Source organism: Manis javanica, chromosome 5, assembly GCF_040802235.1.
Source record: "Manis javanica isolate MJ-LG chromosome 5, MJ_LKY, whole genome shotgun sequence".
Taxonomy (NCBI): Eukaryota; Metazoa; Chordata; class Mammalia; order Pholidota; family Manidae; genus Manis; species Manis javanica.
Genome location: NC_133160.1, coordinates 9,808,056 through 9,829,438, shown reverse-complemented (window position 1 = coordinate 9,829,438; position 21,383 = coordinate 9,808,056). Strand labels below are relative to the sequence as shown.

General features: G+C 56.5%; 1 protein-coding gene and 1 long non-coding RNA gene across 10 annotated transcripts in view; one reads left to right on the top strand and one right to left on the bottom strand.

Moving 5' to 3' along the window:
* RIPOR3 (RIPOR family member 3) overlaps positions 1–21,383 on the bottom strand; it is a 65,185-nt gene that overhangs the window by 14,625 nt on the left and 29,177 nt on the right. For 5 of the 9 annotated variants that reach the window (XM_073236454.1, XM_073236455.1, XM_073236456.1 and 2 more), the window contains exons 2-10: positions 12,426–12,544; positions 4,905–5,051; positions 3,694–3,772; positions 2,187–2,210; positions 1,831–1,884; positions 941–1,090; positions 694–757; positions 341–384; positions 23–148 (exon numbers count right to left, since the gene is read on the bottom strand). In XM_073236454.1, the coding sequence (XP_073092555.1) occupies positions 23–148; positions 341–384; positions 694–757; positions 941–1,090; positions 1,831–1,884; positions 2,187–2,210; positions 3,694–3,772; positions 4,905–5,051; positions 12,426–12,535 (798 nt within the window). In that variant the 5' untranslated portion in view covers positions 12,536–12,544. Of the gene's footprint in view, positions 1–22; positions 149–340; positions 385–693; positions 758–940; positions 1,091–1,830; positions 1,885–2,186; positions 2,211–3,693; positions 3,773–4,904; positions 5,052–7,882; positions 8,409–12,425; positions 12,545–21,383 lie in introns of those variants that run through there. The other 4 variants (XM_073236453.1, XM_017651912.3, XM_017651914.3 and 1 more) reach the window with 4 other exon arrangements.
* LOC140849445 (uncharacterized) lies at positions 107–4,687 on the top strand. Its single transcript, XR_012131270.1, has 3 exons — positions 107–189; positions 3,121–3,334; positions 4,655–4,687. It is a non-coding gene; the product is annotated as an uncharacterized lncRNA (long non-coding RNA).

Below are 21,383 nucleotides of genomic sequence, written 5' to 3'. Positions count from 1 at the left end.
CCTCGTCTCTGGCTCCACCCACCTTAATCTCAAAGTTGTCATGCAGGGTGGGGATGAAGGCCTTCTCCTCCTCCTCCCAGGTCTGGCTGTCGTCTGACTCAATCCGGCCCTTAAGCTTCCAGCGCTGGCGGCCCAGGCGCATGAGCACCTGTGGGCAAGACCCAAAGAGGGATGACTCGGCTGCCCCAGGTAGGTGCCCCCCACTTACCACCTGCCTGGGGTCCCTCCCTGCTGTTGGGGAGAGGGACAGACACCCAGCTGGGACCCTGGTTCCCAGTAGCTCCCAACTCCCGAAGGCCTGGTGGGGGGCCCTGAGGACTGACCCTGGAGGCGGCCATACCTCGTACTGGTCTCCTGGACAGAGGCGTGCGTAGCCCACCAAGCCTGGAACACAGAGATGGGCTAATGTCCTCTCCACCCTCTCCTGCACCTGCCCCGTGGGTCACAGGCCTTCACCAGGGGAGCTCCAGCCTGAGTGTGGGCATCAGCTTCAGGGGGAGATAAGCTGCCATGACGGACAATGGACAGACCTGATCTTCACACCCATCGCAGAGAGGGGATGGCACTTGCCTGAGGTCACATGTCACATGCATGGAGACCCAGGGCTGGGTCTGGAGCGCTGGAATTCTGGCCAACCCCCCACACTCAGCTGAAGTTCCCGAGAAGGCCTGACACCCAAACTGGCCCTGTTACCTTTCATCCTCACTTGGAACTCGCCCAGGTGAACCTCCAGGGCTCCCTCGATGAGCCACATATCCTGCAAAGCCCCACACAAGGTGGCTCACTGCCCAGCCCTGCGCCAGGCTACGGAGAGGGGCGGGGGTTGGGCATGCACAGGCCCCACCAGACAGAGACCCAGGGCAGGGAGATGCTTGCTCAGACCTGGGGAGCCCCAAGGACGGCCTGGCCCTCGCTGCCCCCCACCCCGCTGCTGGCCCACCTCGGTGCACTCCTGCAGGCTGCGGCCCAGCTCCTGCAGGCTATCTCGGGAGGCGCGGCTCGGCGGGCACCTGGAGAAGGCCCGCTGCATGTTGGAGGCGCCCTCCCGCAGGCGGCACTGGATGCAGTAGCTCTCATAGAGTTCGTCCACCTACCGGGGTGCACAGGCTGGTGGGCACTGCCCGCACCAGGACCAGGGCCCCAGATCTGCCTGTCTCTCACCCTCTGAGAGGCCACCCCTGGGCTAACGTCCCCACCGCAGCCCCTGGCAGAGTCACAGCACACTGTCACCCTCACAGCCCTACTCCCCGCCCCTGCAGAACGAGAGCCCCCGGGAGCAGGGGCGCACACTCCCATCCACTCCGCATCCCCAGCACCTGGCAGCAGCTGGGCGCCTGGGCCCTCAGTGAAAGCCAGTGAACTGTACAGCTGAATGCATGACTTCCCCTCGCCCTACCCCATTTTTTGGCCATTTTTAAAACAGGGGAGGTGGGTTTGTGATATCCTGCCTCCTGCTAGACTCCTGGGGGCAAGTGGAACCTGAGGTAAAGTGGGAGCCTGCCCATTATGAAGCTTCAAGGACTTGCTGTGTGACCCTGGGCCCATCCCGGTCCCTCTCTGGACCTTTACTCCCCAGCTCTGCAATGGGGTTGGTGGACAACCTTCCCAGCTATCTCTCAGACTGAGATGAGATCTTCCTGTCTAAACCGTACGGTCCTGGAGGAGCCCAGCCCCCAGCCCACCTCGGGGCTGAGCTCCTGCACGCCTGCTCCTCCTCGGCTTTCTGCAGCCACCTAGCATTCAGAGAACCTTTCCCTGCTAACCCAGCAGAGGCCAGTAAGCCCGGAGATGGCCCCAACTCCACCGTGACACCCCAGAAACCAGGCTGACCTTGCTGATGTGAAATTCCATCTTCCGAATGTGCCTTTCCACAGAGCGCGTTTGCTAATCCCAGAAAAAGAGAAGATGCTTTAAAAGTAGCCTGGGCCACTTACAGCCCCTGCCACCCTCCTCCAGGTCCTAACACAGAAAACTGGGCTCCAAGCCAGCCAGCCCCTCACCATCCTTGAGGGAGGCTCATCGCTAAACCTCAGTTTCCCCACTTGTAAAACGGGAAGAGAACCCGGGTATTCCTCTATAGGATGATGAGGAGGGTGGGATGCAAGCAAAGACATCCCCCTCATCCAGCCAGGCCCAGCCACTGCCCGACTGGCTTACCTCATGTAGACCCAGGAAGTTTCACTTACCTTGTCCAGGTCGTAATAGAAGGCCTGTAGGGGGAAGGCACAGGGGAGAGGTATCAGGGCTTGGGCACGTCTCCAAGACCCATTTGGTATACCCCAGGGGTGCCTGAGCTCAGAGGACAGAAAGCTAGCAGCCCCTCCATCCTCCGAGGCCTGCAGTCAGCTGGCCAGGGCCCAGGCTGAGCAGGAAGAGTGACCAGTTACACGTGCTCCAGTTCTAGGCCTGGCTCTATTTCCCAGCTGTGTGTACCAAGCAAGTTACTCAACCTCTCTGAGCCTCCATTTCCTCATGTAAAATGGGGCAGCCATAGCACCTACCCCATATGATTGCATGAAGAGTAAAGGACACAGTAGGTACTCAACAAAACGGGGACCATTGGGATTTGATTGTTTAAGGGGTGACTTCAGCCACAACCAATTGAGAGTGGGGAGAGGCAGCTGGCACCTCCTGGTTCAGGCCTTAGGAAATGGCAAATTCAGACTGGCCCATCCATGCCAGGGGCAGGTGCAGCTAATGAAAAGAATATATCGTATAAAGGACCAGAGTAATATTTTAAACTTTGTGGCCACACGGTCTCAGTGTGAAAGCCGCCACAAGCACTATGTAGACATAGCTCTGGCCATGGGGATGGGTTCACTTCCAAATTCTACTCTAGTTTTCCCATGTAGGTTAGAATAACCGTCTCTGAACCTGGAGGAATTTCCACAAGGTGGGAGATTCATTTTTTTGTGATTGCATTTTAAAAGACAACTACTGACTGACCCTCTGTCCTGTGCATGTATGTGTACCTGACTGTATGACTGGGGAGAAAAACAGACAGACAAATACCAGGTGGTCCCCAAGGGTTCAACAGGGTGGGGGAGAGAAGATCGGGGGTACATGTGTCAAACAAAAAGGAAAACTGGATTAAGCCCCCAAAAATCTGTGTTCCCACAGATGCATTTATGTGAAATTGCGTATGTGGGATCACGAGATTACAACTCCATGTAAAAAGTAAAGGAATAGGAAAGTGCCCAAGCCTCCAGAAAGAAAAATAACGGTGAAGCAACATCTCAGAAACTAAGAACCAGCAATGTCCAGGCACGCGTGACCCTGCGTCCGCCATCCTGTCACGTGGCTCCAGTGCGGTCACTGCACCTCCCTGGCCTCGGTATGCCCATCTGTGAGGTGGGAGCAGCTAAAATACATCAACCTTCATACACTCGCTTACCTTAGAGTTACTTCTAGGGCCCAGAGGGGCAGGGAGGTGAGAATTGCTGCACCCACGTGACGGGTGCGTAGGTGCTGGGAAGGTCTGGGGCCTGGGGGTGGGGTCTTGCCATGGGGTGATGGGCGGAAGCCCCCCACCAGCCTGTGATGTTAATCCGTCAAAAAGGACGGTCCATGCCTTAGGCCTCCGAGTTCCAGCACTGAGCTTCACACCCGCGAGGCAGGCAGGGGGTGAGGGAGGGTCCCTCTGAGAACCCTGCCCGGGCTGCTTAGGCGGGAAGAGGTGGGGAGAGGTCTCACCAGCCTGGAACTTCTGCGGGTGTCCTTGTGGCGTCCTGACAGGTAATCCAGCTCTGCCTGCTGGACGCACAGGCACTCCCTGTGAGGAGGGTAAGGAAGAGGGGCTGGAGAAGAAACAGAGTGGGGAGGTCCTACCTCCACTCAGAAGCCTCCATGGCTCTGGGCTCACCCCAGACTGAACCCGAAGTCCTTGCCGTGGCCCGCAGGGCCCCAACCTCACCCCCTTCTACTCCCTCCCTTCCTCAGCTCCCATGCTGGCCTCCTCACCGTGTCCCTAATGCACCCACCTTGCTCCTGTCCCAGGGCCTTTGCATGTGTGGCTCTGGCCTGGAACGTTTTTCTCCCACTATCTGCTGGAATCACTCCTGCACCCCTTCAGGTTTTTGCTCTAATCTTGTCTTAATGAGACCTTCCTTGAATACCATATTTAAGGTCACCACATGCCTTCTTACTCTGATTTGGGTTCCTCCATAACACTTAGTACCAGCTGACACACTCTCTATTTCACTTGTCTGTTATTGTTTATTGTCTGTCTGTCCCCGACCAGCTCCACAGCAACAGGGCTTTTCGTGTTCTTTTCACTGCTGTACTCTGCACCGGGCATTTCATAAGCCCTCCATAAACAGATGCAGAGAGAGCGGCTGAACCGCGTGTTCTGGTTTCTGCCCAGCTGATGGGTTAATCTCCCTTCCACTCACACTCGGCCACCCTGACCTGCTGGGTGTATGCCCCACCTCAGGGCCTTTGCCTGTGCTCTGCCCTCTGCCTGGGATGCTTGCTTCCCAGGGGCCAGCAGGACAGCAACTTCCCAGAACACTCAGGTCTCAGAGCCCATGAGGACCTTCTCAGTGAGTGTCCCCAGACCACGCTGTCTGACCACCTTCCACCCGCTGCCTCTCTGTCGCTTTCTCCACTGCACTCAGGGCTCAGTGTGATCTGTAACCTGCTTCTGTGATGACAGGTATGTCCGTGACATGTTACTCCTTTATTGTTGTCACCTCCCTCACACGGTAAGCTCCACCATATTCACTGTGTCCCCGGAGGGTGGGGCTGAGTGTGTGGCTGTGCCCAGGACATCCCTGTTGACCAGACGAATAACCAGAAGCTCCCTTTGTGGACCAAGACCCACCCGTGTTCCTCGGGACAAGGCAGAGAGGAGCAAGCAGGCCAAGGAATATACTGCGTAAAGGAAACCAACAGCTCCTCCTTACTTGAGGCCTCTCTTCAGAGCTTCAAAGATTTTCTTCACTTGCTGTGGCTTGGGATCCAGGCAGACAGACCCCTTCCGCAGTGTGCCATACATCTTGGAGGACTTTGCAGGTATCCGAGACCTCACTGAGTTCCTGTGGATGCACTTTCTGTGAGAAAGGATTGGGGGAGATCAGAGCAAGGGTCTTAACAAAGCCCTTTCCAAGGGCCAGCACTTTGGAAACATTGGCCAGAATCCCAGGTAGTCCAGAGACCTGGCTCAGTCCCACCCCCTCTCCACCAAACTGTGTGGTCTCAGGAAAGTTGCCAAGACTCTCTGGCATCAGTTTCCTCATCTGTGAAATGAGGGCTTGGACCTGAGGATGAAAATAATGAAAACAATGATGATGACCTCATATGAGAAATTAACACAGTAATATAATCAAGCAGCCCAAGTGCCAGTGCTCTCTGATCAGCATGCTTTGCCTGTGCAGACAAGGCCACATGGGAGGCCAAATCGTAGTCCTGTGATGTATCCAAATCAGGTGTGGGGTTGGATACCTGTTGGCTTTGCCTGCCCAACATCCATCCCCTTCCCTCTGTTAATAGCACCTCAATTTTCTTTTGTGTGTGTGTATGTGCATGCATGCATGCACGGTGATTTTTCAGGCCACATTTTTCCAAACCATATGTGTAAAGGCAGGTTGGGAGACACTCCAGAGGTGTTCACTATTGTTATAATAATCACATCCATCTGTATCTTTCCCTGCATACACAGCATGAACAATAGGAGCGTGCCAAGGGGACTGGAAGACAGACAGGTGCTGGGACCCCAGTGCAAAGCTGGACCTCAAAGGAAGAAGACAAACGGTCACCCCAAGACAGCTGTTCCAAAGCAGCAGACAGAGTGATCATGGCCGGAGAGGAGGAACTTGTACAGTTGTGTGTGATGGAGGTGGGTGGGCAGCAAGGAGCAAGGCTTGACTGCAGCAGAGGTGAGGCTCCTGGGGAGGCTGGATGTGGGGTCCTTCCTGCCTGCAGGAACCCAGGAGGGGTGCAGGAGGAGAGAGTCAGCTTCCCGGGAAAATCCAACTTCAGAGACCTGACGGTGACAACTAACATCTCCACAGAACAGAGAAGCTAAACTCAGGCCACTGCTATTGGGTGGCTGGGTCTGCCAACACCGCAGCTCAAGGGCCCTGGGGGAGCTTAATGAGAGCACGTCAGGAGAAGCCACGTGCTGATGTCTGTGGCTGCCCGGCACTTGCTGGGGCTTTATATACATATCGACTTTCACAACCACCCTAGGAGGCAGGTGTTATTTTTAAATCCACTGAAAGGTAGGGAAACTGTGGCTCAGATAGAGGACTTGCTACAGATCATGTAGGTGACAGAGCTGGGACCCAAACCCAAGCGTAGGCGGAGCCTCAGCCAAGGACCTTAACCGCCCAGCTGGGAGCAGGGGCAGGAAGGTCCCAGCAGCCTCGGAATCATCTGGAGGGCCCGCTAGACTCAGACTGCTAGGCCCCTCCCCTATCAGAATGTCAGGTTCAGCAGGTGTGTGGCCCCTGTCTCAGGGATTGCACCACTTCTGCTCCGCTCAGAGGACCTCCACCTGCCGGACACCCAGCCCCACGTGTCCCTGGGAGCCCTTTGGCATCTGCTGCACTTCTGAGGTCTAGAATCACGGGCACAGGACCTGTTCACTCAGACACTCACAGAGTGGGACTTGCTGTGAGTCAGACAACCTGATGGGGGCCAAGGGGCCGAAGTCCCACCCTCGAGGGCTCAGAGTCCACAGGGAGAGGGGCAGACTGAGGCCTGGGGTACCAGGCAGTGGGCAAGCAGGCCGCAGCTCCAGCTCCTTTGCCAGGCCTGAGAGAAGGGCCACTGGGCCTGGGCCAGCACCACGCCCTGGTCCCCAAGAGACTCAGCAGGAGGCCAGGCTGTATTTCCAGCCCGGCCAGACGCCACACATTCCACACACACACACGCAGACACCTGCTGTTGACTCAACTGAGAGGAGCTGTCCCAGCCACCCCGCTGACGGGCGCCAAGCCCCAAGCCCCGCGGTTCCACACCGTGGCTGCCCAGCCACACCACAAACCAGCACACCGGCCCTCAGCACGCTGAGAACTGGGTCCCAGAGGACACTGCCGCAAGGAAGGATGCGGAGCCCCACCCTGGACCCTCAGGAGCCTCGCCAAGCTGGGGGCCCAGGCCCTCCCGTGGCTCACAAGCTCCTGGTCAGCAGCCCATGTGCAAATACCAGCCCCAGACGCCACTGGTCCATAACCAACTGGACCCTCTGTTTCTTCATCTGTTAAAGGGGGATAGTAAGAGTGCCTACCCCACGGAGTTGTCACGAGATAGTTATTCACTCAACAAATACTTACTGAGCACCTACTGTGTGCAAGACACCATGCTAGGAGCTGGGGGCAGAGCAGTGATCAAAACAGACAGAACCTGTGCCCCTGTGAGCAGCCATGCCAGCTGGGGAGACCACAGGAAGTGGTAACAAGGGCAGGCTCCAGAGCCACATACTGGGGTCTCTACCCAGCTCCTCCACTTACAAGCTGTGTGAACTGGGGAAATTAGGGAACTTCTCTGTGCCTCAGTTTTCTCATCTGTGAAGTGGGTCCAGAGAAAGGATTGCTATGAGCATTATGTGAGTTAATAAATGTAAAGGGCTTCAAACAGTGCCCAGCAAGGAGTAACTGCTATATATAAGATAATGAAAATCATATATCAGATAGTGCCTAGTGCGAAGGAAAAAAATAAAGGTTGGGTAGATACATTTAAACAGGATGAGCAGGGGAGGCTCCCCCAATAAGGGGATGTTTGAGCAAAGGCAACGTGCCCAGGGCACTGGACACAAAGCCTGGTACATGGACTTGCTCATTCCTGTACCTTCTGCTGTCATATGCCAGTGACACTTTCCAAGACCCAAGAAGGGGCTGTACCCCCTCCTCCCTCATCCCCCCGAAGCCACATCACCCACCTCTTGGAACAGGCCCTCCACAAAGTTGCCATTTCCAGGCTGGCAGAGATGGGCAGGGCTGCAGCCTTGAGAGAAGTGGGTTTCGGGCAGGCTATGGTCCCTGGCAGCCCAGCAGGCAGGCAGGGGGGTGGGCAAGCAGCTTCAAGGTGGGGCTGCAGGAGCCCTGCTCACCTGCCAGCTTCCAGGGTGCCACAGTCCCTGGAGGGTGTGTGCCCCCGGCCAGGTCCCTCTTCCATCTGCCTGCAGACTGCCTCGCCCTTGCTGCTGTGGTTGCGCCTGGAAGCACTGGCTCCTGGGGAAGCTCAGAGCCCAGAACTCTTGCCCGAGGTTCCACAGGGCAGGCGTGGCGGCCACTCGGGTGGCCACGTCCCAGCTAGGCAAGGCGACTGTGCGTGCAACCTCCGGATGGCCGGGTCAGGCTGCATGTCTGGCCCAGTGTCACAACTGCCAGGGCAGGGAGCAACCTCCGGGGGCGGATGTTTCACCAGCTCTGGGAGGACTCAGTAAATATTAAACAGCGGCTGGCGTGTCAGACAAGCTTCCAGAAGGGCACGTGCCACCCACTGGCCCCAGGGTCACGTGCAGCCGCCAGGCCATCTGTCTGCTCCTGTAGTTGGGAAACACCTATGGCTGCTGCGAGGGTACGTCTGGAGGTAGGTAGGGCTGAGCTCAAGTCCCACACCTGCCTCTGCCCCCAACTGGGCATGGCTCAGGCGAGGATTCAGTGAGATGACGGTGTAAGCCAGCCTTTTCTCCTGGGCCTGGCAGTGGCTGACCAGCGGGCATGATGACTAAGAGGCACAGGGTCTTGCAATGGTCAAGCTCTGCTCCGGGGGCTTCTTGTGTCCAGCCCATTACTCCTGACACTCGTCCCTGAGGTAGAGTCCTCTCTACCATCAAAGAAACAAGCCCAGGGATTACCCCTGGCCCAGGCGCTGTGCCCCTGAGTGTTCCACATGCTCAGGGCAGCGTGAGCATTTCCACTATGCCCTCCTCTTCCGGCCTCCTCTCCTTGAAAATCAAGGGCAGTAGCTGTCCCCACGGAAGAATTCCCAATGTGGTGAGGATATTTTGGTGGCCCTGACAGCTTGGGGGAAGGGACACCTGGCTGAGGAGTGGCAGGAAGGGGTTCAGAGCAGCTGCTGGTCAACTGGGGCAGCCTGGCATGGTTTCAGGGCCCGGCCCTCTTCTTCGTGGCCCGACCTTCTGTATGTGGCCTTATGTTATACTTTATCATATTTATGTAATTATATGATATGGCCTTCTTGTAGCAGTCATCCACCCCTAATGCAAAATTTCCCCACCAGATTACTTCCCCAAGTGAATTATTTGATTATACAACAAAAAGCCCTGTCCGGAGTCAAAGAGGTCTCAGGTGCCAGGGCAGGGGTGGAGGCTGGGGACAAGGGCTATCTAATGACAGCCCTGCTCTCCTGCCCTGCCGTCCCGGGCTAGTGCCTGCCCCCAGCCGCTGAGCCTTGGCGATGAGACGTCTCAGCCTGGTCGGATCATCTGGGAGGAAGGAGACCTGAGACCCAGTGCAGGCCGCCCAGCCCCGGCACCAAGGGCGCAGACCCCTGGCAGTTGGACAGAAATAGGAACTTAATAGATGTTCCTGCCGCCGTGGACAGCCTCTTCCTTACCCGTGGACGAGGGGACTGCCGCGGAGGCTGAGGCCAGGTGGCGGCCGCTCAGCACCCTCTGAACCCCCCCAGGCCAGGCATCCTGCAGATTCCCCGAGGGGCTCCAGGACATCTGCCGCCGTCAGCGCCGTCTTTCCCAGCCTGCAAGGGAGACTTGGCGGGACCTGACACTTACTCTTGCCGATGACTGATGAGCCCTAGAGTCATGGGGTCGGACCCCCTCTGCTCTCTTCCTCCCCAGGGATCCAGGAGAGGGGCAGCAAGAGCCTGGGACCCACCTCGGGGCACTCTTCGGGCAGAGCTCCTGACTGGGGCCTAAGGGCATGTTTCCCATGGATGTGGAAAGTCCAGAGGCCCCCAAAGTGCCAGCCACGAGGAGAGCTGCAGGCAGCGGCTACAGAATTCATGAGGCCCAGTGCAAAACAAAACACGGGACCCTTTGTTCAACACTTACTAAGAACTTCTAGACGGTGACAGCAGAGCGTTAAACCTAAACGTGGGGCATAGCTCTATGCCCATGCAGCTGGCCTCGGCTGCAGGGCCTGGGACCCCTCCCTGGCTGCCAGACCACAGGGACAGAGACCCTACAGTGCTTTGTGTGAAAGAGGAAGGTGCCCTCTGGGTAGAGCAGCTCCACGCCAGGCACACAGCTTCCAGGGCTCACACAGCACATGGGGAACCCCAGCGAAGGCCAGGAAGAGACAGCCGTGAAACGGTTCCATTGATGAAGAGCGTCATTCCCACGTGAGTTTAGACTTAGCCCCACTCAGCAGCATCTACGGGGCATCCGCTGTGTACCTTCCTCACAGTGGCATCCGCACGTTTTCCCCTTGGAGGCTTGGAGCCAGGGGCACTGGGCTTTAATCTCTCTGGGGCTTTAGCCACGTTTCTTTCCATGTGGGGTCCTCAGTTCCATCTGCTCAGCCCTATAGTTGCTCCCCTCACACTGCGAATGACCTCACTGCCCCACGAGGCCTGGTGGGGTCCTCCTCCCTCTCTCCCACTGCACCCAGAGCTGGCCACATGCCCACTTCCTGTCCTTCAAAGCTCATTCCCATCTCAGGGCCTTTGCACTTGCTGTCCCCTCCACCTAGAAATCTTCCCCACCCCACACCCTGTCTGCATGTGACCCTCTCTTTGCTCTGGCCTTTGCGTAAACATGCCCCTGCCTCACCGAAGGCCTCCTCCCCAGAGACCCCCTGCTGCCTCCCACAACCCCCTGCTTTATTTCATCCCTTCACAGCGCTTGCCATCAGCTAAATCTATCTTGATTATCATTTGCTGCCCTGACAGGAGGGTGGGGCCTTGGTCTGTCCCCAGAGCCTGCTACAGGGCCTGGGCAGAATAGGTGCTCCATAAAGATTTGTGGAATGAATTAGGGATTCATAAGGGAGCTTCCAGCTGGGGCACTCCAGGATTTCAGCCCTGAGATGCCCTTCCTCCCAGACACACGTCGGAACTGAGCAGCCCGGAGACAGTGAGCTGGCAGGGCCTGGCTGCAGAGGCCAGGCGGCACTGGTCAGGGAGGGCCAGGCATTGCAGGCAGGGGGGCACCTCATGTACAGCTGGTGAACCCTAGGGAAGGAGCAGGGGCTGGGGCTCAGCTGGTCCTCCCTGAACGCTGCATGGCTGCCCAGGCCTGAAGGAGATTGAGCAGCAATGGCCAGGTGAAGAGAAGAAGGCGAGTTCCAGGTGGAGGGCACAGCCTGGGCAAAGGCCTCTTGGGGAGAGAGGCATGTGGCTCAAGCAGTTAGACGTGGGGCTGGCTGGCCAGCCCACAGGGGCCACTGGACCGCATGAGGAAACCAGATTGTATTCTAAGGGAGATGGGAGCCTCTGTAGGGTTTCAGGCAAGAGAGTTCCAGGATGAGATTTGGTTGTTGACTGACTCACTGACCATCCAAGCTCTGTGCCCTGGTGGTGTGGGGCTGGCAGTAGATGTGTCTGCTGTATAGTGTATGTCTGCTGTATAGTGTATGACAGAGGGACCCTGCCAGTCCACCACATCTGCTCGGACAGGCAGATCTTTGGGCCCCTCAAGGTGCCTGAGGGACTGTCCCACCCCCAGGCCTGCCAGCTGGCAGGTGGCTCCCCAGGGGCTTGCATGGTGCCTGACAAGAAGCTGTGGAGCCAGCGGGGGTCGGCCTGGGCTGACCACACTGTGGCCCCCAGGAATGGAAGTGAACCTTCCTCCTGGGGGTTGCCTGCAGCTGGAGGATGCCCTGGCAGAGCAGTCCTGACCCCACCTCCAGAGCGTCAGCTCTGACCCCAGGCCTGTCTCTGTAGACGCTCCTCCTCCTCCTCAGAACATTCCCCACAAGCACCTACTGTGTGAGCGCACGTACTGGCTGCTTGCAGTGTGTCCCTCATGACAACACGTGAGGGAGGGACACTCATGATCCCCATGTCACAGGTGAAGAAACTGGACTCGGAGAGGTGAAGTCGCCTGCCTCAGGTCACAGAGCTGGGTGAGGTGGCCCCACTTCCCGTCTGTCAGACAGGAGCAACATTCCATCCTAGCCCTGCCCCCTAAGAGGCCAAATTCCAGCCATGAACCACTCTTGCTGTGTGACCTTGGGTGAGTGGCTCTGTCTCTCTGAGGGATCTGCCCAGTGGGCCTGATTAAGCTCAGGCAGATCGACTTCCAGGACCAACGGCCAGGAGCATGCGAGGTGATACTGGTTCAGGTCTCAAGGACAGCATAGGTTTCCCCAACACCAAGAGTATTATGTGTGCACATATGCATACACACACACACACACACACACACACTGTCCTCGGCTGCAGGCCTGGCAGGAGAGGGAGCCTCAGGGTCATGTCCAGCAGGAGGAGGATGTCCCTGCCATCCCCACCCGGCCCTCAAACAAGCCACACGGCCACTTGGCCCAAGCACAACTTACGCAATCCTCCGGCTCTGTGCACTGCTGAAGCCCGCGAAGGAGGCGCTCCGGCCCACGAGACCCACAGCCCCTGTGTCCCCAGCGGACAGGAATCGCACCCGCATGGACATGGCTGTCACCTACAGGGAGAGGACAGCAGAGTCAGCCCCACACTGCCACCTGACGTGCTGACCACAGGCCGTGACCCTCCACCATGATACCCAGGGAGGCCAGCATGTCCTTCCCCAGCTCACAGATGAGAAAACAGGCTTGGTGAGGAAACCTGCTTGGGGAGCGAGGCAGCAGCAAAATTCAAGCCCAGGAGTCTGAGCAACGCGGAGTCCTTGAGCAGAGGGTAATAATTCCCCCCAGCCCAGCTCTGCTCACCAGCCTTCAGCACCCCTCTCTGCCCATAACCCTCACCCACCCCCACAAACCCTCACTGGGCACCTTCCATGTGCCAGACACTGTGCTAGAGGCAGGCACTGGGCGCAACAGCACAGCCCTTGCCCTCCAGGCCTCCATGCCCGCAGGGAAGCTGCTGAGCCCCACACAGTTCCAGTGGGGAGGCTAGTGAAGTGACGGGGGGCTCGGGGCATCTGACCTGACCATGAGGAGGCAACCAGGAGCTGAAAAGGAAAAGCTAGGGAGGAGCAAAGGGGAAGGGAAGGGTATCTGAGGCAGAGGGAACAGCATGGGCAAAGGCCTGGGTGTGTGGAGGACATGACATCCCGAGTAGGGAGAAGTTCAGTAGGTTGAGGTATGCTCCAGGTGAGCTTAGGGAGGCCACAGAATGCAGGTTGTGGGGGCCTCTGTAGCCCCAGGGAGGAGTTTGGCCTTGCCACTGGCCAAGGGTAACTGGGAGCCATGGGAGGGTTTTTAGCAGGCAGTGACAGCCCAATTCACATGACGCAGGCTGCTGGCATCAAAGGATTCCAGAGGCCCCTGACCCATCGCCCCATCTCTGGCCCAGTCTGCAATGAGGCCTAGAACCCTGGCCGACGTTTTTTTTTTTCCAAACCATCTCTACATTGGAAAAATACCATCTTATCCCTAGGGAATATCGCCCAGTATCTTCCAGCACAGACAACTGGAAAGTTCTCCATATCTAACCTAAATCTCCGCTGCTACAATTTCATACCTTGCTCCCCAGCCAGGGTGGCATCAGTCCAAGGATTCTAGGGACCCCACTCCCCAGGCCAGCCTATAAGAAGTTCCACAGTGCCCTCCTGTCCCCTGCATTCCAGCATCCCTCACCCACCAGTGGAGTCTAGCCAGCACACTTTTGCCCACATTGGGATGTCTGCCTTTCCAGCCACATCTGTCCAGTGCCCAGCCCTGCATTTTGTTTGTAGTCAGCTGTCACTCTGAACCCCCCAGTCAATCTGTATTGCCCCCACAATCCCTCTCCTCCTACATATCCCCCTGCCCTGCCCCCTGCCACAGCTCCACCTGTGCTGTGCGCAGACAAGCGCACCGGAAACCAAAAAGCCAGACCTGGACTCCGATCCCAGCTGCAGCTGTGCCACTCAGTGGCTCGGGGCCTCAGTGATCACATCAGCAAAATGGAAATTCAGGAAAGGACCAGGGAGACAATACACCAGGAGCACGAGATGCGGAAGAGACACTCAGGAAATTGCCTGTGTGCCATTGGCTAACCAGGACCCCAGCCCTCGAGGAGAGCCGCTGAGGCAGACGAGCCAAGTGAGGGACTTCTGGACCTGACGGGGGGCTGGCAAGCCCTCGCTGAGCACCCACTGTGTGGCAAACCCCTGTGCCGGGGGCGATCCCCTGCAATAAATCCATGAGCTACGGCAGTGTGTGCAGATGGGGAAGTTGAGGTGATCTGGTAGTGGAGGCATCATGTGTTGATTATCAAGCCAGCCCTGTGCTAAATGCTTATGTAAATTATCTTATTAAATCCACACATGCACACCCGAGGTGTAGGAGCTATTGCTAACCTAACTTGGCAGATGAGGAAACTGAGATTGAGGGAGATGACAAGACTGGCCAGAGAACGCCAGCTCGGAAGTGGCAGAGTCAGGGTCAGACTGTAAGGAATGCTGCAGTCAGGCATCCTGCCCAGGGAACTGCCCTGCCCCACAGGGAGGGCTCTGCAGCCCCCACCAGTTTGGGCCAGTTCACAAGAATCTTTTGTTACATTTTCGGGAATTTTGGTAGCTTGAAACCAGCCATGGTAGAAATATTTACACCACGGAAATCGGCAAGTACTGCGAGTGAGGGTTTCTTTTCCTGCTGGTTGTTAAACATTTACCAGCACACCAGCAGCCCCATCATCAGAACGGTGGCTCAAACCACTTGACTACCCAGCCAGGCTGGGCAAGGGAATGAAGGGGGAGCAGGGAGGGAGACTCCCAAGGTCGGGGGTTGGGATGTGAAGTCTGGAGCCAGCCTGGGAGCTGGGTTCCCCCCCTTCTGGGTCATTCCTCTGGCCTCTTCTGGTCTCTGCACACTCCAGGGTACGAGAGAGGGCTTGCTAAACAGTTCCTCTCCATGCAGTTTACTAAAATAAGTCCCACTGTCCTGCTGCTCAATGTGTGGGAAAGGAGGGCCGAAGAGAACGCTGGTTCACTGCAGCCTTTCCCAGTGCACCAGGACCCAACTGTGGATTTACAGCACTATGAGCTTCCATCACCCCACTTTTCATACGAGGAAAGAGGCTCTAAGGGGTGAAGAGGTTAGCATTTTTCAAAGTGAGTTCTAGCTGCCGTGTGGGGATTGGTCTGGCCAACACCTTATCCTCCTCCAGCCCAGATGTCACCTCCCCCAGGAAGCCTTCCAGAACCTCCCCCTACCTCCCACCCGCACCTCCTTCAGTTATAGTGTACCGGGAATGTTGATTTATCTACCGCCCCCACCAGATGGAGTGCTCCCTGCAGGGATGGTGTTCTCTGGTGCTGGGAAGCTTTGCAGCACATCTTTATGGGACTGGAAAACTAAGACTGGAAGGCAGTGGAAGAATGAGGGTAGGATAAAGATAAGGATAAGAATTTCTACTATGTGTTAGAGTCCAAGGTAAAGAGCACAGTCACAGACAATATGTAAATGAATGAGCACGGCTATGTTTGAGTAAAATGTTTCTTACAGCAGCTACTGATGGATGACGCCTGGGTAGCAGGCACTACCCCTGACCCCTGGTAGCCAGCATTCTGCCTGCAACCCGCTCTAAGGGCTTAAGATCTCATTTAATCTTCCCAACACTATATGAGACAAGTGTTATTCTTACCCCCATTTTGCAGATAAAGAAACTGAGTCTCAGAGAGGAGGGGAAAAGTCCCGCCCACAGTCACATAGGTAGGAAACAACAAGCCAGGGATCTGGACCTGGGCACCATGGACTCCGAAGCCTGGCCACTTCACAGCAGGCTGCGCCTCTTCCCCAGGGGCTGTGCGGGGGACACGCACCTCCCTCTCCCATGAGCCAGACCCGGGCTGAAGGGGAGGGAAGGGGGCCCCAGAAGGAAAACAGTCTCACCAAGGGATCTGCCAAGCTAGAATCGTAGCACTGGGGAATGGCTGAGAAAAAGCAAGCCCCATCCACTGCAGGCTTCAGGGTGTGGGTGCCCACGTCCCTGAGGGCCCTTTGGACCAGCAGGGGCTCCCAGGCAACCTGCTGCTTTGTGAGGCCAGCGTCCTCCTCCCAGTGGGGCGGACCTCACATAGTTGACCTCTTCAATCTCACCTGGCTGGGTTTCTTGCTGCAAAACAGTCCCCTCTCTGGAGGACTGGGGCTGGGATGGCTCAGCTGAGACCCCTGGATCTCACGAGCTGTCAATGGGCAGCTCTTGACAAGCCCCAATGAATGTTTGTCACTTCTGACTAAGGGTGATAATTCCTAATGTTTAACCATTGACATAATAGGGTCACTGACCACTCAGCACAGAGGCTGGGTGCCATGGAGGCCCCATTTCTCCCCCAGATGCCCCTTCCCTCCCTCCCCCACTGTGGCTGGCATTGACCCTATAGCTGCTGGTTTGTGGGTAGGTCTGGGAAGTCCCTGGCATAGCTGTGGGCAGCCGGCATGCTACAAGGCATGAGAGGCAAGCCAGGGCCTTGCTGGCCCCCTTGGGGGAGGAGAGAGGCCCAGAAATCATGCAGATCCCAAACCTTTGGTGGCAGACAGAGCTGCCTCTTCCCCACGTGTCCCTCGCTGCCTCTCTCTGGCCTGGCACGCTGAGGCTGATGCCCCTTGGACCCAGCAGGTGAGCACAGGGGGCTTCTCCCGTGGCCATCTGCTCCCCAGACCCCGGGGACTTCCCTGAAGGTGCGGCTGCAGGGAGCTAGAGCTGGCTTTGCTAAATCTGTCCTGCTCACTGCCGGCCAAGGCCGCCCACCGGCCAGAGGGAACCTGCAATTTCACCTCATTTGGAGGTGACGCTTCTAAATTTAATGGCATGGGCTCTCGGGGCTGGGCGGCTGTTATGCCTGATCCCTCATTTAAGGCTCTTCTATATCCGCTCAAATGCCAGCCGGGGCTTAGTTCGCTTGTAAGACTTTCCAAAATAGCCCCTTTGGTTCAGCCTGAAAGGAAATGGCAAAATAGCCCAGGAGGAGGAACGTGAGTTTATACAAAAGAGGGCTGGGCAGCTGAGGAGGCTGCTGGGAAGCAGACGGTCTGCACCAGATGGAGTCCGACTCCCTCTTTTTGCAGATGGCCAGACCGGGCCCAGAGCGGTCAGGAGACTTGCCTGGATCACCCAGAGGTGCGCGGAAGAGCCGGAAGAACGCGAGCTCCTCCCCTGCTCCTCAGAGGGGTCCCACCTCTGGGCCTGTGCCCTGGCTGAGCCCTCACCTGGCACACCTATACCCCAGGACTTCCATGCTGCTCCCTCCCAGCCTGAAGGCCTCCTCAGAAAGGTCACCTTCTCTGAGAGACCCTCCCTGACACCCCTGGCCACAGCAGCCTCACCCCTCACCCCGATTCAAGTCCCTCAGAGAACTCATCAACGTCTCTTATTGTCTTGTCAGTTAGTGTGGTAACTGCATGGCCCTCACACATGGGACAGGCACTTTTCTTGTTCACAGCTGTATGCTCAGAGCCTCACCAAGTAGTGGGCCCCCAGTAAATATCAGATGAATAAGTGATTGCTTGAGTTAATGAATGAGTAAAGGATATCTGTTCAGAACTGAGTCTGGGGTTCCTCTGCACACATGTATCGAGTGCCTGTGGAATGCAGACACTGAGCAGGCGGCTGAGAACCAGTCCAGTGGGAGAGAGATGGAGAGACAGGGAGTTAGGACACGAGGTGATGAGACAGTACAGTGACAGGGAACAAGTTGAGGCCTGGGGAGGCTCTGGAAACCTGGTCCAGCCCCTGGGGAGAACCCCTGGGGGAAATGACATCTTATGTTGAAATCTAGGGGAGGAGGAGGAATTGGCTTGAACGAAAGGAGACAGGATGGAAGCGTGTACCAGGTGTTAGGAACAGCTTGTGCAAAGGCTCAGAGGCACGAGAGAGATAGGACAATTAGACAAACTGCCAATAGTCCAGTCTGTCTGGCTGGAGCCTCAGGTACAAAAGAGGATCCCTAAGGGTCAAGGTGAGGAACAGAAGCTCATGGGTGGGGAGGGTTAAGCTGCACCCCGGGAGAAGTAGGCAGGGCAGCCTCCAGCACCCTCCCTTGGTCACAGCAACCCTTGAGCTCATTTACACATTTCATCCGCCCTGCTGCACGCCTGGCCTGAGAATGCTGTGTCTCAATAAACAGTGAATGAATGCTTACTGCACGCCAGGCCCTCAAACACTGCGCCTCCACCTGGGGCTGGGAGCAGTCGACTGGGGGAGGGCTCCATTACTGTGGCCCCAGGTCCGTCTCCGGGGAAGCTCAGCTGCTGTGTGTGGCTGATGCCAGCCTGAGCTGGGCCTTGAGGTTGGAAGCCACACTGTCTCTGACACCTGCCAGCCTGGGCTCCCCTCTCTCTGCTGAACTCCCCGGGCCCTGCTCCCTCCTGGCTCTTCCGGAGGGGACAAGGGGCTCTCCCCATGACAAGGAATCCGCTCAGGCCCGCCTGAGCCAGGTTTTATGGGGCCAGAAAGGTGTGCCCAGGGGATTGGGAGAGTGTGGGTCCAGCCCATGTGACCTTGAGCAAGTTCTCTCCTCTCTGAGCCTCTGTCTCCCTGTCTGTAAACCGGGGGGACTGGGCCGGAACTCAGGCACCCCAGGGGCAGGACACGCTGGGCCGAGGGAGGAATGCCTCGTAGACTCACGACTCCATGGGAGAGTTGTTCTTGCTCTAGTCCCCTTTCTGTCCCGACTGCCCAGCGCTCTGACACTTGTCCGCTCCCGGGTCAACCCAGTACAGAACTGGCCTCGGGCAGAGCCACAGGCAGACAGAGGGAGGAGCTTGGATTTAATCAGGTCGTTTTCTTGAATTTGTTTCAAGGTGACCTTCCACTTAGAACACCCTGTCTCGGTATGATATAAAGTGTTTTGTTTAAGTAATAGCATATTTAAATGATGATAGTGATCGGTGTGAAAGACGTTCCATTTAGGTAGAGCTTGTAGGACCCCACCTTCCTGGATCCTGCACCCCAGCTCTGCCTCCATCAAGGACCACCACAGAAGTGAGCCCTGGAGCCAGGAGCGGATCCCCCAGGTGCACCCCTGCCTACGGCCTGCTGGAGAGCCGGGTGAGCAGACAGCACTGGTTTCTGCTGTAAGAGAAGATCTAGCAGCTCCTTGGGGAGCCCCACCTGTCCCCCCAGAGCTCATTGCCCCAAGGCAAGTAGAAACTTCCCGATGGCTAGATGGCTCAGGACCAGGCAAGGGGGTCAGGATCCAGGGTCCAGAAGGGCCCCTTGTCTCCACTTACGGCAGAGTCTACAAGCCCGAGACCTTCCCGCCCAGGGCAGGCCTGGCAGGTGTGTGTGTCCTCCTCCAGCTCAGGCCCAGCGGCTCTGTAAGGTCACATGCGTGGACAGGAAGGCCATCGCATTGGTCTCCACAGCACACCTGTGCCCATTTCACAGATGAGAGCACAAGGGTTAAGGGCACGTGCAAGGGAAAGGTTAAATAACCCATGGCTTAGCCACGCTGAGGACATTTATGTGGCCATTAGGAAAGTGATTCTGAGGAATAACGGCATGGGGAAAATATGAGTTGTTCAAACTGAGATGTTGAGTGAAAAAGGACAAGAGGTGAACTATATACAGCGTGGTCTCATTTTTAATTTTGAAGCAACACCTTACCTGTGTTCTCCAATGGATATGTATTCCCTCTTAGATAGAAAAAAATGTTAATTTGAAGCAAACAGAGAGGAGTCAACCGTCCTCGACTGGGCAGTAATTAATCCTCAAGGCTGACCCTCTGCATATACTCTGGCCTAGAGAACATTGCTTTTCAGGATGAACCTGGGATCAGAGAAGAAACTTGCTTCTTTAAAAAAATGCCCTTTTTTAAAGGTCCACAAATATCGTCTATATTTCCAGCTAACTCCTCTGGGGCTTGACAAGGCAAAGATGACTCACGAATTTCTGTGAAATATCTAGAGGGTGTTTTAATTGAAATGGCCCCGGCGCTGCCCCTGAACAGCGCTAACACACTCCCATCTCTGGGTCGGCCAGGGGTCACCTGGGAGGGACGGCAGCCCTGGGGAAGGAGCCTCCTGAGGCCCCCGTGGGGGCAGGAATGTGTGTGGTGCTGGGGCCAGTGGCTGGAGCCTGTCCAGAGGAGGGGAAGACAACCCAGATGAGAGGCAACAGGGATGGGGGCCAACGTGGGACCTCCGGGAAGCCCAAGGTAGGCAGCTGAATCCCTTCTCTGAGGGTCCCCTGCTGTAGGACCAGAGAGGACCAAGGGGCTGGGCAGGAGGGACTGACCTCAAGTGAGGAAGGGGTGTACAGAGACCCCTTCTGGGCTGACTTCACGGGAGGCCACGTAGTGGTCACTTTTCCAGGATAAGGGCCTCTGTTTGTTGTCTAAAACTGAAACAATTAATTCCACCAATGAAACCAACGCTTAGTAAGCATATTACTATGTGCCAGGCGATTTCTAAGAATGAATGCATTTCACTGCTGGCATCCAGGAATGCTGGCCTCAGCTGCCCTCTAAGGTGCACCCGGTTTCTTTGTTCCAGACACTAGCTGTGTCTCCCCACAGCACCCCTCTGAGGTGGGCACTGTTCCCATACCCACTTGACAGATTGGGAAACTGAGGCTCACAGAGCTGAAATGGCCTGAACTAGCAAGTGGTAGTCTTAGATCTTCAACAATTCCCCTCAAAGGCTTGCATTCGGCAGTGGGTGCATCCAGGGAGTGATTGATACCTCAGGCAGTGTGGTAATCACAAGACCTCATTCCAGAATTGGTTACAGGAGGGACACTGAACTTTGACACCACTGGCATTTTGGGCTGGAAATTCCTTGCCACGGGGCTGTCCTGTGTATTTAGCAACACCACCACTGGATGCCAGGTGCACCCCTCCCTCCTGTTGTGACAACCAAGAATGTCCACAGACACAGCCACATGTCTCCTGGTGGGGCAGAATCATTTCCAGTGGGAACCACTGGGCTAAATAAAGCTCTTCAAATCTGCACTAGAAGGTTCATGAATCGGTGTACTGGGTGTTAGGAGTAATTTCTCACGGATGAAGGGATTAGACTTGAAGATACTATATTTTGTTGGCTATAAATATTGTTCACGCTTCTTTCCCCTGAATAGGGTGTGGGAATCTGGGGGTCCACCAACCTGACATCTTCAAAAGGGGCCGCAGGCCTGCAGCTCCCATTGGACCTCTACCACCCACCCCTCAGACACACTCATGCACATGCACACACACACACACACACACATGCACACACCAGACATGAGCAAGGGCCTGGAGGCCTGAGGGTGAAGACTTGAGCTTGCAGAAGAGGTTGGGATCCTCCCACGGATGTTTGCTGTCACACCAGAGTTCTGCATGAGACCTGCCTTCATTGAAACCCCCACCTGTCAGCAAGCTGGCCCTTGATGACCGT